We start from the raw sequence: 13,152 nt of genomic DNA, 5'->3' as shown, positions 1-13,152 counted from the left end.
GTTTGACTGCATAGCATAGGCCATATGGTGCACTGCTTGTAGGGTGGGCTGAGTGGGGACACTACAGCATTGCATTTATTTTTCCCACCTATCCAGTTCCCCTCTATGAAATTAATGTAAGCTCCTCTAAATTCCTTTGAACGGTTTCCCTCCAACCAATGAGCATTTTAAATGAGATCTAGATGCATTAGAATCATATCATCATATAGAGCTTAACTGGAGAAAGTATTCCCTGGAAGTCCATTCACTTCCTGCCTGGGCAGACAAGTGCCTGTTGCCATGAGGCAACAATTAGGAGAAATTACAGTACTACACCAGGAATGATGCAAGTTTTGAAGTTTTTGTAATGCCCGTTTTACCCGTTCTGTTGTACTGTACCTACCTGCTGTCTGTGTCCCTATTATGCCCATATATGGAGATATCTGTATCTGCCAGCCTGTGTCCCCTTTATGCCCATATATGGAGGTCCCTTGCTGTCATATGCCCATATATGGGCATACATTCCCATATACCAATATGCCCATATATGGGTCGTATCAGCAGTTCTGGATAAAAGGATCTCCACATAGCTTATTCTGTGTATTGGCACATGGCACATCAGTCGGATCGGTGCAAGTTGGGAACACCGACTTCCCAAAGTTGGGAAGTCGGTGCGAGTTTGAAGTCGGTCGGTCAGAGGCTTCTCGAGATATGTGAACTACGGACATACAGATTCTGTGCTTTTATTGTAAGATAGTGCCGTTATATCACACAGTGAGCTACCATTTATGTCAAACTTAGGCTACAGTAGGCCTATGTTTAAGCATGCTGATAATATTGCCAAAGATTTGACAACCAAAAAACTTCTTATTACAATCTAGTAAAGTTTAATTCATTCCCATTTGTCTCATGGCAGGCAGAATATAATAATATCTCAACATCAGCAGTACGTAACAATGTATACTGTATGCTATTGCGCAAACAAAATATATCGCCTCTCCAGTGGTGCTAGTAATTGTGCTTTACCTGGAATAGGTACCATTCCCATGGCTAAACTACAATTTAAAAATTAGGCATTTAGCAGATGCCCTTAATCCAGAGCGACAGTAAGCAAGGTAAACACAAGGTAATGCATCAAATGTTTGCATATAGAGATTACAGACAGTGTAGTGCCTCAGTAAACTAGCGTCTTAGTGTAGCTCAAAGTCAAATGAGTCAGCATCCTGGATGTACGATTGATACAAGATAAATAATGTGTTGTAATAAAGTGCCCTGAAAAAAATCTAAAACAAAACATTATGAAATTGTATCTTTAACATAGCCACAGTTAGGATAATGTTTAGCAAGAGCCTTCAATAAAACAGTTAACTAATATTGGCTGGCCACAGTTTTAACACTGCATGCACAAACTACAAACTGAATCACTTGCGGCTTAATGATATCCTAGACTCCTTTTTACTGTAGGGATTTGGCATTATAGGTGGCTGTTCAACAGCTTATCCTGAATATACCATGTACATTAACATTTCATTTGAATGATTCATTGATTCATCCCATGTTGTACCATGAGTTGTTTGCTTCCAACATTTTTATGTTGTGGTAATTTAAATATGTGCGTACTGTACTGTATGTCCTCCTCAGACAAAAACGTCTTGTGTCTCGTGTAAATTCATACTTGAAAGAGAGACAAGATTGTGAAACAACACCTTAAAGTATAATTATGTGGAACATTTGTGTTCCAAATAATTTGTGTGGACTATAAAACATCAAGCATGTAATCTTTCCAAAAGTGGAGAGACATAAAAGTAATTCAGAAGGCTAACGACTAGTCCGTCCTTTTGGTAGTAGAACTAGAACCTTCTTTCAGTATTCTAGTCATTCTGACTGTCTGCCTGCCTTATTGTTTCTCATCCAATCTCAGTCTGACAAGAGGAACAGCCAGCTAACCAACCCCTCCGGCCCAGTGCCTTATTCAAATTAATGTTAATAGTGACAAGGTCAAAGGACAGGCGGACAGGGGACAGACGGACAAACAGGAAGTCAAGCAGAAATATAGATAGACAGATGGTTATTCAACCAGACAGGCAGGATTAGCATATGTGCTATATCAGAAAGCTCTAATATCCTCAGCTGTCCTCATCAGCTGATGAGAATGTGCTGTTCGGTGTGTGTTCCTGCTTCCACATTTATGTTGGTCTGCTTGTAGCTATATACAGTATGATGTGTATGTTTGATTTACTTAAAACCCCTCACTCTGGCTTTGAGGCTACAAAGACTATATTGCAAGCCTTCTCAGTTTCCCCCCCTACTGAAGCAGGAAGCATCAAAATGTGGCCTTTCGACCTTTGCTCAAGGCATTGACAGGACCAAACCTGCTCGTGCTCAACAGCACCCGCAAGCATAGTGCAGTGTGTTTGTCTGTGTTCATAATGGCCATAGCTCCTACAGCTCCAGGGCAAAAGGTTAGCCACAACCGTATCGACGAATAGCCTACATGTAGCGTTATCCACATGGATAGCAGCACGTGCATATTTGATTAGAGGCTTTGCCCATACTCGTGTGACTGATAGCGTTACCTATCACCACAATTCACCTGTGTGTTTGAAAACGCAGTTCTGTCTTTTTGCAAAGTCAGACTTCCCAACTAAACAGCTAGGTCGTCTGCCCTGGTTCGGCTGCTGGTTCCGCTGATTTTGCTGAATCGCCGTTTGTCCTTCTGGCAGACTCCTCCTCCATTCTGACTGAGCCCCGGGCCGCCATTTTGTATCTGAGGAGGACAGCCAGCTTCACCGTTTTTAGGGCTGTAGCACTCACTACCGCTACTCTTGAGAAAACCGCCATCTTGAACCCCAAGTGTGTAGCAGGTCATCTGTAGGAAGTTCTCCTCCACTGCAGCAGCCATTTTGTTCCTCTCGGCGGCCATATTTTCAGAGTTCTGCTGGTTGGCCAAGCGGTGATGAGGGAAGGGGAGGGGCATGAAGTGAGAAGAGCTAATTACACACTGGTTGAAGTCTGGGGGTGGGGTTGACGGGGATGCAGGGGGTGCCAGTGGTGGTGGGGGGTTGGCATCGCCGGGGGAAACACCCCTCCTCTTGTTGACCCACTGTCTGTAACACATAAATACAAGATTCAGAGATTCAGTTAATATTTATTATATAAGTTTAATTACAGGAAGTAAAAACTGAATGAGTGGATCGAAGTTTTAAATAGTTCCAGATCCTTATTCATACAGCAAGGTCTTTGTGTACTTTCCATTTGTATCACCTCCAGGAACTTCCCCACCTACAAACATAGGCTACCCTTATTACCCCCTTCCTTCACAAACGCATAGAGATGCAATCATAAACGCTCAATCTCGCTCCCCCATACCGACCTGCAACAGTGTCGCCATGCTAAGTGTTGGAGTTCCACCACACTGAGGGCCAAGGAGACAGCCGACACGGCCAGCATGAACACGATGAAGACGTTCTTCTCTGTGGGTCTGGAGATGTAGCAGTTGACTGGATGAGGACAGGGCCAGGCCTGGTATGGAGCAGAGCGCAGGGGTGTTTGTTGGGAGAGAAGGAAAGCAACGAGGGAAAGTGATAAGAAAAGGGAGGCTATGGCATTTCCTGTTTTGTTTGTTTCTTTCTTTTCTTTTTTTGTACAAACGATTTGTCCCTTTGTAACTCTGTTAAAGGAGTGCTATTGTGTATCAATTACACACGTTTGTTTTATTTTATAAACATTCTTTCACATTCCTGAGCCAATAATTTGATGGCCTGTGGAGTAAGAGTCTCCATTGAGTCTCCTATACCGGAGAGACCGATCAAATTATTTTCTCAGAAATGCAACAAAAAACTGATAGATAATAAGGTTTTTGGGGGGTGAACGAATGGCATGAATGGAGAAGGGGTCTGTGGATATTATGTTTAAAACGCCACCCTGTGGTTTTACCCTGCAGACGTAGAGTGGATGGAGGAAGATTCCATACATGTAGTACTGTAGACACAGGAACACCACCTGCAGCATGTGACATCACAGTTGCTTTTACCATTGCCCCGATTCACAGTCAAATATTTTCAATTTCATATTCTACGTCACAATGTATGCGTCTCTGTGCCTCAGCGGGTGTCATTCAACTAGTCAAAAGTTCTCAAAACATGAGCATCACACAAGGCATGAGCAAGCCATAGAGAAACAAATGGATGTACTATGTAGTGTACACCAGGGTTCTCTATCGTATCAGAGACTATCTCTCCACCCAACATATTTCATATGTATGGGGAATGTCCCCACCTCACTTGTGACGTGGATACCTCTTTAAGACACACCAGTGCACTGGCACGCACGGGTATATAAGGCCCAGGTGGTGCGTGATTACACTGCTTTTTTGATCTCCACCGAGCAGTCCAAGACGTGGTCTCCTCAACGGAAGTGCAGAGCAAGTTATCAACAATAACTGCATTTTTTAGACTTTTTGAAAAGCAACTACTCACGAGTTCTGGCAGCCGGATTAATCCACTGCTGGAGGCAGGTTAGAGAGCTGGCGTGGATCGCTCCTCTCTGGATTGCTGTCACACAGCTCGTTTGTAGGTATAGCAAACAAAAACAGGGTAACACCAGCCAAAACACCGTTACAGGCGTATTGCTGACATAGTGTTAGTTTACGCGTCCTGTGGTGTAGCCTGTCTGTCGACCTGTGGGCAGGGACACAGACAGGACCATTGGCTCTGTAATCCTGTAAAGCAGCGGAATAATCGCACTATACGTTTGTATCACTGGCTTGGTGTCAGTTAACGCATCCGTGATGCATATTCCGTGGGCTGGAGTGGACCTGCGGTTGGCGCAGCGAAACATCAGCCCCGCTATAGGATCATTGGCTCTGTAATCCTGTAAAGCAGTGGAATAATCGCACTATACGTTTGTATCACTGGCTTGGTGTCAGTTAACGCATCCGTGATGCATATTCCGTGGGCTGGAGTGGACCTGCGTTTGCGCAGCGAAACATCAGCCCCGCTATAGGCTTATCATTTAACACAGCACACTATACACTAGTGTATAGTATACAGGCGTATTGTCGCTGGGGCGGCTTCCGCGTCTTTGGTGCTGTGTTCTTTTGCTTCGCCTCGTGAGAGACAGAGCTCCCTGGGGTGTATTGCGGCTAAAGCCGTTCACACACCCTGGTGTAGACTGCGTGGTAGAACCCGTACGGACGGGGGAAGCCACGGAGCAAGCTTATCCTCCGAACCGTGGGTCCTGTCAGTCATAGACAGGACGAGCTAATTCCACAACAAACAAAGTTTGGTCTCCAGTGCACGGTGATATATCGTAGGGTAAATTGTTGCCTGGAAAGTCGAGGGAGACTCTCATAAATCCCTGTTCTAGTGGACCGAACAGTGGAAATTGGTATACGTATATACACTATATAATGCAAAACGTTTGGAGCAGAGTGTTTGTCTCCAACTCAAACACTCTGTGTCTCAGTGCAGCTAGGAAATTCAGGTGCAACCTCCTCCAGAGAGAGAGAGAGAGAGACTATAGAACTCAGCTGGCTGTTGTTTAGTTATTTTTCTATTTGGAAAGATCCCCATTAGCTGATGCCATGGCAGTCAGCTAGTCTTTGGGGTCCACATGAAACATGTTACCGAGAAAAAAAAAAAAACAACACATGAATATCAATATGTGACTGAGAGACAGCAGTGTAAATTGCACATAGGGTAAATTGTGCCCTCACTTCTCAAGCACATTACTATACTCCCCGTTTTTTGAGCATGTTTAAGCAATTAAATTTGTATATATTTAATATAACATATTAAAATAATAGTGTATATAGGTATTGAATTAAATGGAAACAGCAGGGGTTTCTCTGGGGCTGCGTGGGGCACATATGCCCACAGAGGATGGCCATGACCAGTGGGTGACCTGTGGGTTCCCTGGTCATGCTGATAGCAGCTCATGAAGATCCTGACTCCTGTATGTTTTTCTTCCTCTTGCCAGTTGAGGCTAGGAGGAATGAAGGAATCCGACGGCCATATAACACACTATACAGGGGTATTGCTGGCGGGGCGCCAGTTTACGCTCCTGTGGTGTAGCCTGTCTGTCGATCTGAGTGCAGTGACACAGACAGGACCAGTGGCCCGGTAATCCTTAAAGGCAGTGGAATACAACGCACTATATGGGTGTATTATTGGCATGGCGTCAATTCACGCATCCATGCTGCATATTCTATGGGCTGGAGGGGACCTGCGAGTGCGCAGTGAATATAGTTGTGTATATTCGTACGTCTCTAAATGTTTTGATGAATTGAAGATGGTGGGCCCTATTGTAAACAAGTGTAATGCTTTATGGTATCGCCCACTCTCTGTTAACAGTATTTGTATTGAGTTGTACTCGAAATGTACTGTAATTCTGCAAGCTGTTAGTAAATCAGTAAATCAATCAATCAAAACAACAGCCCGGCCAGGCTATAGCATTAAAACGCACTATACAGGCGTATTGTCGCTGGGGCGACTTCCGCATCTGTAGTGCCGTGTTTTTGCCTCGCCTCGTGAGAGAGAGCTCACTTGAGTGTATTGCGGCTAAAGCCGTTCACGCACTCCGGTGTAGACTGCGTGGTAGAACCCGTGCGACGGGGGACGCCACGGAGCAAGCTCATCCTCCGAACCGTGGGTTCTGTCATAGACAGGATGAGCGTATGGCTGCCGTGGCAGTCAGCTTTCCGCGTTCAGGTGTAGTAGCGCACTATACAGTGTATAGGACGTGCTGAGTCTGCCAGGAGCAAGCCCTGAAATCACAGCCATTTGCACACTACTGTATATACGGCGTATTGCTGACCGTGTCAGCTCACGCGTCCGTGATGTAGTTTCGCCAATGTTGGCAACTCGAGTGTGCCGCGGCTGTCGGGCGGAATACTCTGTACGGTGTATCACGGCAAGGCCGTTCACGCACCTATAGGTGTAAACTTGCATGGTATAATCCGGTTACCGGTTCGAAACCACAAAGTAAGCTCCTTCTCATCCCGAGAATGCACTATGGCTATCTAGGCACAGCTAGTCAACACAGGGTTATTCTGTCACTGCTTCAGCACCGGCTTATATGTGGCACTTATGTGACCATTAGGGCCCGGACCTTATTGAGGAGCTGCAGCGACTGGCTTTCAGGCTCCCCAGGCAGTGGCAGCAGGCATGCTATTGATGCCCTTTGGTGAGGTGCCGTCTGTGGCAGCCCCAGGCCAAGCTGCGATAGGAGGACAAGCTCCCCCACGCTGCCTATTGAGCCACCGGCCATGTTTGGCCAAAAAGGCCAGTGCTTTGCTACAGCATCCTAAGGAGGCTGTGGAGGTGCACAGGAGGTGCAGGAATGCTCCGGCAAGGCCATGAGTAGCCTGCCTCGGTCACCCCTCAGGCTGTGCAACCCCAGTCAGGTTTGGCAGTTCCAGGGACCTACGGGTCCGGTTACAGGCCAACCGGCAGGGTATGGCTAAAATGTGCTCGGCGGGCTAAGCCCATACCTCAGTCCTGACAGTTAAGGCCCCAGACCCCACCCGCTGTCTCTCGGGACAGCGGTTGTCCTGGAAGACAATTCAGGTGGACCCCTGGGTGGGTTCCACTATGTCTTCGGGAGGGTGGGGTGCTGCTTACAGCACTCCCGGCAAGGAAGGGCTGAGGGTCTTACAGGCCATCCTCCAAGGCGACTGGCTTGCCATGCTCGACCGGGGATGCTTATTCTCAGATCCCGGGTCTGACGCACTGACCGGCTTGTCTTAGATGACAGAACCTTCGAGTCCCGTGTCCTCCCATTCGGCATATGTCTAGCCCCCCGATTGGACATAGTCCTTGGCGGGAGGGCCTTTGCATCCTAAATTGGATAACTGAATGGTGTGTGCTCGCTCAGAGGTGCAGTGCCACAACAACGTGGCCAGGCACCTGCAGCACTTTGGGCACCTAGGCCGGCACCTCAACAAGAGGCCTTGCAGGCGTCAACTCTCACAGTCCGCAGCGCTCCTCGGCATGTGTTAGAGGGCAAAGCAGGGACTCTGTCCCTTGCTCTAGTGAGTCGGGCCACCCTCAGGTTGTGCCTCCGCCCCTTAGGGCTGAGGGCAATCATGGTGCACTTTGTGCCTCCGGCTCTTCTGAACATGCAGCCAGTGCATTATCTGTCATTCACAGTCATGCACTACGTGGGCGTATCGTTGACAGCGTCAGTTTACACGTTCCACGTTGTTCCAGCGAATTCACACTGCTGTTCACACAGCAGAATGTGACGAGACTGTCAGGGGTGAGCAGAACCACCATAAGGTTGTATTACGGCATGGCCGTTTAAACACCTGGGTGTAATTCTGTGTGTTGGAGACCGGTTGAGCTCCCTCCTCATCCAGAGGTAATCGTGTGGCTAGGCCAGGGATCTGGCAACATGGCGGGCCGCTGTCCCACACAAGGGCGACACAATAGTCACCCAGTTGGTCCTCATACCGTTCATCCCTCACACAATAGGCCAGCAGTCCCTCCTCGGGGAGTGGTATTGTCTGCCTTACGGCATGAGCCAATTAAGCCTGTGGAGACTTGGGCTGCAATGGCTTCTCACAGGACAGCATTCTTGCTGTTAGCACTGCAGTGTCAGCCACAAGAATGTCTCTGTCAGTGAGGGGTGCTGCCGCTTCCTACATGGCAATGCTTAGGTGTTGTCGCCGTCAATCCCTGCATTTTGCCTACGGCCTGATCAGAGTGTGAGCCAGTCAGTCTATTGATTTTCACCCTTCCCACCCTCCTATAAGCAGGGTGGTGGAGCAGGGTAAATGGGCCTAACTGTCTTAGGCAGATAGTCTCCAAGACTGGACTTCACTCATTGGCTTGTGAAACAATCCAGCAGGCATATAGGTGGGCAGGCAGGCCAGCCCCAACGGGAACATGTGCACATTCCACACAAGGCCTCGCTGCCGCATGGGTTTACGGCGAGATGCCCTCCAATCTGAGTTTTGTGGGACAGCCTCTTGATCGATGCTGTCAGCATTTATCAGGTTCTACCATTATGTGGTATCAGTGTGGCATCCAGCACCCTTCTCACTGGGTGTGTGCTTAGCTCCGCAGCATAAACGCGATGGGAACTATGCACAAAAACGAAGGCCATCCACTTTTTACTTGTAAAACCGTGATGTGACATAAGGATCATTCCGGTTCAGAGAACAGGGCTTCAACAGTCAGCTGACCGAGTGTTCGGCAGGCTGACTTGAGCGGGAGCGCAGGCCCTGCAGACTGCAGTAACCTCGTTACAAAGAAAGGAAGAGCATTTCCTGAAGGGTGCCCTGAGGCCCAGAGGAGCTCAGGTTAGGGACCCAATCAGGCCCATCTGGGGTTAGCTCCGGAGGCTCTACGACCTTTAGTCAGTGAGCGTGACATGCTCAAGACAGCAGTCTTGTCGGTGTCACATCTGCAAGGAGAAATGGGGGAGTTGCGAGCTCTGTCAATCCATAATGAGCTCTGCAGGCCTATGCCGGATGATGGTATAGTCTTGCCCCAAACCGGCCTTTCTCCCCAATGTTTTCAAAAGGGCACGTCTCAATCAGGTGATTGAGCTCTGTCCTACCATCGTCATACAGACAGTAGACATACAGAGACGGAGTCGGTCCTCACTCTGCCCTATTGGAGCATTAGATTCGTATGCCAGGGCCACACAAGGCCCACAGAGTAACGAACCAGCTCTTTGAGTGCTTCAAGTGAGAGTGCATGGATCACAGAGGTTATCCAGCACACAAACAGGTAGGAGTACCAGTGCCGCCTGGAGGGCAGGCACACTCCACCTGGGGACGCTGTGGAAAGGTGCGTCTCTGACAGACCTGCACAGCGGCGACATAGTCTACTCCGTCTAATGTACATTCACCCGGTTATACCGGCTGAACATGCAGCATTCGCTCCCTTCGGGGAGTTGGTCTCGCATGCTACTCAGCGGTGGGTGTCATTGTCACCTTCACCAGTCAAGCCAGCCTTGCGTCTAGTGGGCTGGCTTGGGCGGCCCTTCACCCCTGTGGTCTCTGGCCTTAGCGTCTTGCAGGGCCGGGCTCTGGGTGGCGCCTAGCGCCTGAGCATTTGGCGGCGGATGGCGTCTGGCTGTCCGGCCGTTCCAGGGGTTGTAAATACATTACATTGAACATACATGATGAATCATTCCAAATTCAGTATGTGCTGGGTCGAAGCCCACTGGTGTTGTCTTTGGGGTTCTGGGACTGCTTCGCTTCCTCACGAGGTGTCTTACAGAGTTCCCCATACATATGAAATATGTTGGGTGGAGAGATAGTCTCTGATACGATAGAGAACGTGTGGTTACGTGGTAACCTATGTTCTCTGAGTGAAGAGACTATCTCTCCACCTCGATGTCGCTCAGAAGCGGTGTCGATCAAGTAAACCAGTGTAATCACGCACCACCTGGGCCTTATATACCCGTGCGTGCCAGTGCACTGGTGTGTCTTAAAGAGGTATCCACGTCACAAGTGAGGTGGGGACATTCCCCATACATATGAAATATGTTGGGTGGAGAGATAGTCTCTTCACTCAGAGAACATAGGTTACCACGTAACCACACGGTCTTCAACGTTTTTCAGGCCAAAGACTCCTTAGCTCAGAGAGAGAGATGAAGAAGGGACCCCCGCACTACGTTTAATTGTGCTGCAGATTAAACGGTAAGGTTTCATAGATCGCTTCATTGACTATCATCAGTGTTGTGTAAATGTTCTTTGTTCATTTCAGACATTTCAACACTTTTGGTGTTTCAAACATTATGTTATAATTTAGCTATTGAAAAATAGCAGATCTACAAGCTCATAGTGTGCTACGAGCTTGTAGGTCTGCTATTTCCTTTAAATCGTGAAAATATTTATTTCAGAAAACTTGAGGATTTAGAAGATTTTTTTATTTATTTCGAGGTCAGGCCTAAATGGGTTAAACTTTCAATACTTGGATATGGATACTAGGGTAGGGTTCAAGTGGTTCATGTAACTCCCCATAACCACTGCGGTACACAGTAAAATGCAGAGTGCTCATTTAATTTCACCTCCATGATGCTCCGTATCAGTATGCTCAGGATGTAGGTTTGCAACAGCGCCCCCCTCAGGTGAACTCGACCCACCGCTGGACCGTCTCCCTTCTCCCCACCCTTCACAGTCTTCCTCTCTTTCTCTCCTCCGCCCCCGCCGGGGTCCTCCTCTCTCCCTCCTCCGCCCTCCTCTCCTCCTTCCTCTCTGCTCCTCCTCTTCTCGTCGCGCCGCACGTTGTGCATGGCATGGCCCATGTAGATCAGACTGGGAGTGGACACGAAGACGATCTGGAGCACCTGGGAACAGAAATAAATCACACCCGTGTGATGGCATACATCATCTCAATCTGGCCAATCACAATTTGCGTCCTCACTTTTCAATCTTCCCTTTTCTGCTCTCACTTTTAGCTTCAATACTTTGCTCAGCCAATCAAATCATCGCTATAATGGGGTGATCAGCCAATCACAAGCCAAAGTTTGTGTTCACACAAACCCGGAAAGCTGGGCATATGGGCTAGTGTGGCAGGCTAGCAGCGCCCCTAAAAAATGCAATACAAATATACACTGCATGCTATTAATTATTTCTAATTAATTATTTCACTTCTTGTGAAATTGCTGCCATCTGAATAATCTAAAGGTGTAATCTTTTCAGCCCCCAAAAGAATCATTTTTGAACTGGTGACCCCCCTCCCTGAATTATAGCAGTTGTGGCATTACATTTAGACTCTGTTCTACAGATAAACACTGTGAAAATGTAGATCAGCTATTTCCACAAATGTATAATATTACATTACATATTTGTACTAGTACAATCTCCAGTCTTACCCAGTATCGTATATGTGCTATAGGGAATGCTTTGTCATAGCAGACGTTTTCACAGCCGGGCTGTTCAGTGTCACAAGTGAAGTCTTCCTGCTCGTCTCCCCAGGAAGACTCAGCAGCCGTCCCAAGAACCAGGATACGGAAGATGAACAGAATGGTCAGCCACACCTGGTAGAGAAAAGTACAGTATATAACCATGCTATAGTTGCTACGCGTCAAATGATTATTATGATAACTATGTTTCTCTCCCTTCGTGTGTGTGTGTGTGTGTGTGTGTGTGTGTGTGTGTGTGTGTGTGTGTGTGTGTGTGTGTGTGTGTGTGTGTGTGTGTGTGTGTGTGTGTGTGTGTGTGTGTGTGTGTGTGTGTGTGTGTGTGTGTGTGTGTGTGTGTGTGTGTGTGTGTCTGTGTCTGTGTCTGTGTCTGTGTCTGTGTCTCGCGCGTGCGCGTGTTACCTTGCCAACAGAGGTTGAATGTTCCTGTACTTCCTCCAGGAAGTTTCCCAGCAGGCTCCAGTCTGCCATGGCAAATCAAAGCGCAGATCCGGTTTCTAAATACACTCTCTGGGTTTAACAGCACCAATCACACTCGCAGGATCAACCTGGAGAAGACAGGGCAGTATTTGTGGTCCTGGTCCTCTGTACAGTGGTACACTGTAGGTGTTTTCTCAGTACAGAGTTATGTTTGTTCGTTTTTCGAGAAAAGTAACTGGCACAGGCACATGTAATCAACAATTTTTTAGTGTTGGTAAACCCGGCCCATATTTGCATACTGGCTCCTGATTGGTGCCCCAGCCCCACAACTTATTAATATTCTTTTTTGTTTTACTGGTTTCCAGGCTATACTGTTCTATTTTTGACTTTTTATTAGCCGTATATTTGTTATTAGCCTATATGGATGTTCTCTGTTATTTGATTTAAAATTTTATTTGGTTTTTGACACTGATTAGTTTATGTAAAGTGTGTGTGTGTAGTGTATCGAGACAGAGAGGGCAGTGAGAGGAGAGATGTGTGAGATGGGAGTCAGATTGGAACTCAACACATCTCTCTGTTTTTACTAACCACCGTTAGTGGTCACCTTATCACCTGAAACTGGAGTATGAATAGGCCTTGACCCTGCCATCCAGAATGCGTAAATATACGCTGAAGTATATATATAAGGAGTTAAACTGACCTGTCTGGTCTTATTGTCCCTTGCGGGAAATTGGTTTGCAGCCAGATCATAGTAAAAGTACACACAACAACAACATTCAATACAAGACTAAGATCTAAGAACAGGGCACTAGAGACAGAGAATTCATGACATACAATAGTAGCAAAGGGATGGGTGGTGGTCATTTAGGATGC

General features: G+C 47.3%; 1 protein-coding gene across 2 annotated transcripts in view; it reads right to left on the bottom strand.

Annotated features, from left to right (window-relative positions):
* Positions 1 to 801: 801 nt before the first annotated feature.
* The window catches only part of LOC310865480 (gap junction alpha-5 protein-like), a 15,788-nt gene continuing 3,437 nt past the window's right edge, over positions 802 to 13,152 (bottom strand). The window contains exons 2-7 of one of the 2 annotated variants that reach the window (XM_083774622.1): positions 12,262 to 12,407; positions 11,812 to 11,976; positions 11,005 to 11,283; positions 3,916 to 3,981; positions 3,353 to 3,501; positions 803 to 3,086 (exon numbers count right to left, since the gene is read on the bottom strand). In XM_083774622.1, coding sequence (XP_083630748.1) covers positions 2,624 to 3,086; positions 3,353 to 3,501; positions 3,916 to 3,981; positions 11,005 to 11,283; positions 11,812 to 11,976; positions 12,262 to 12,330 — 1,191 coding nt within the window. In that variant the 5' untranslated portion in view covers positions 12,331 to 12,407 and the 3' untranslated portion in view covers positions 803 to 2,623. Of the gene's footprint in view, positions 3,087 to 3,352; positions 3,502 to 3,915; positions 3,982 to 11,004; positions 11,284 to 11,811; positions 11,977 to 12,261; positions 12,408 to 13,152 lie in introns of both variants that reach the window. The other variant, XM_083774623.1, reaches the window with a different exon arrangement.

This window comes from Protomyctophum parallelum (genome assembly GCF_964188405.1).
Source record: "Protomyctophum parallelum genome assembly, chromosome: 10".
Classification (NCBI taxonomy): Eukaryota; Metazoa; Chordata; class Actinopteri; order Myctophiformes; family Myctophidae; genus Protomyctophum; species Protomyctophum parallelum.
This window is presented reverse-complemented; position numbering and strand designations above follow the sequence as displayed.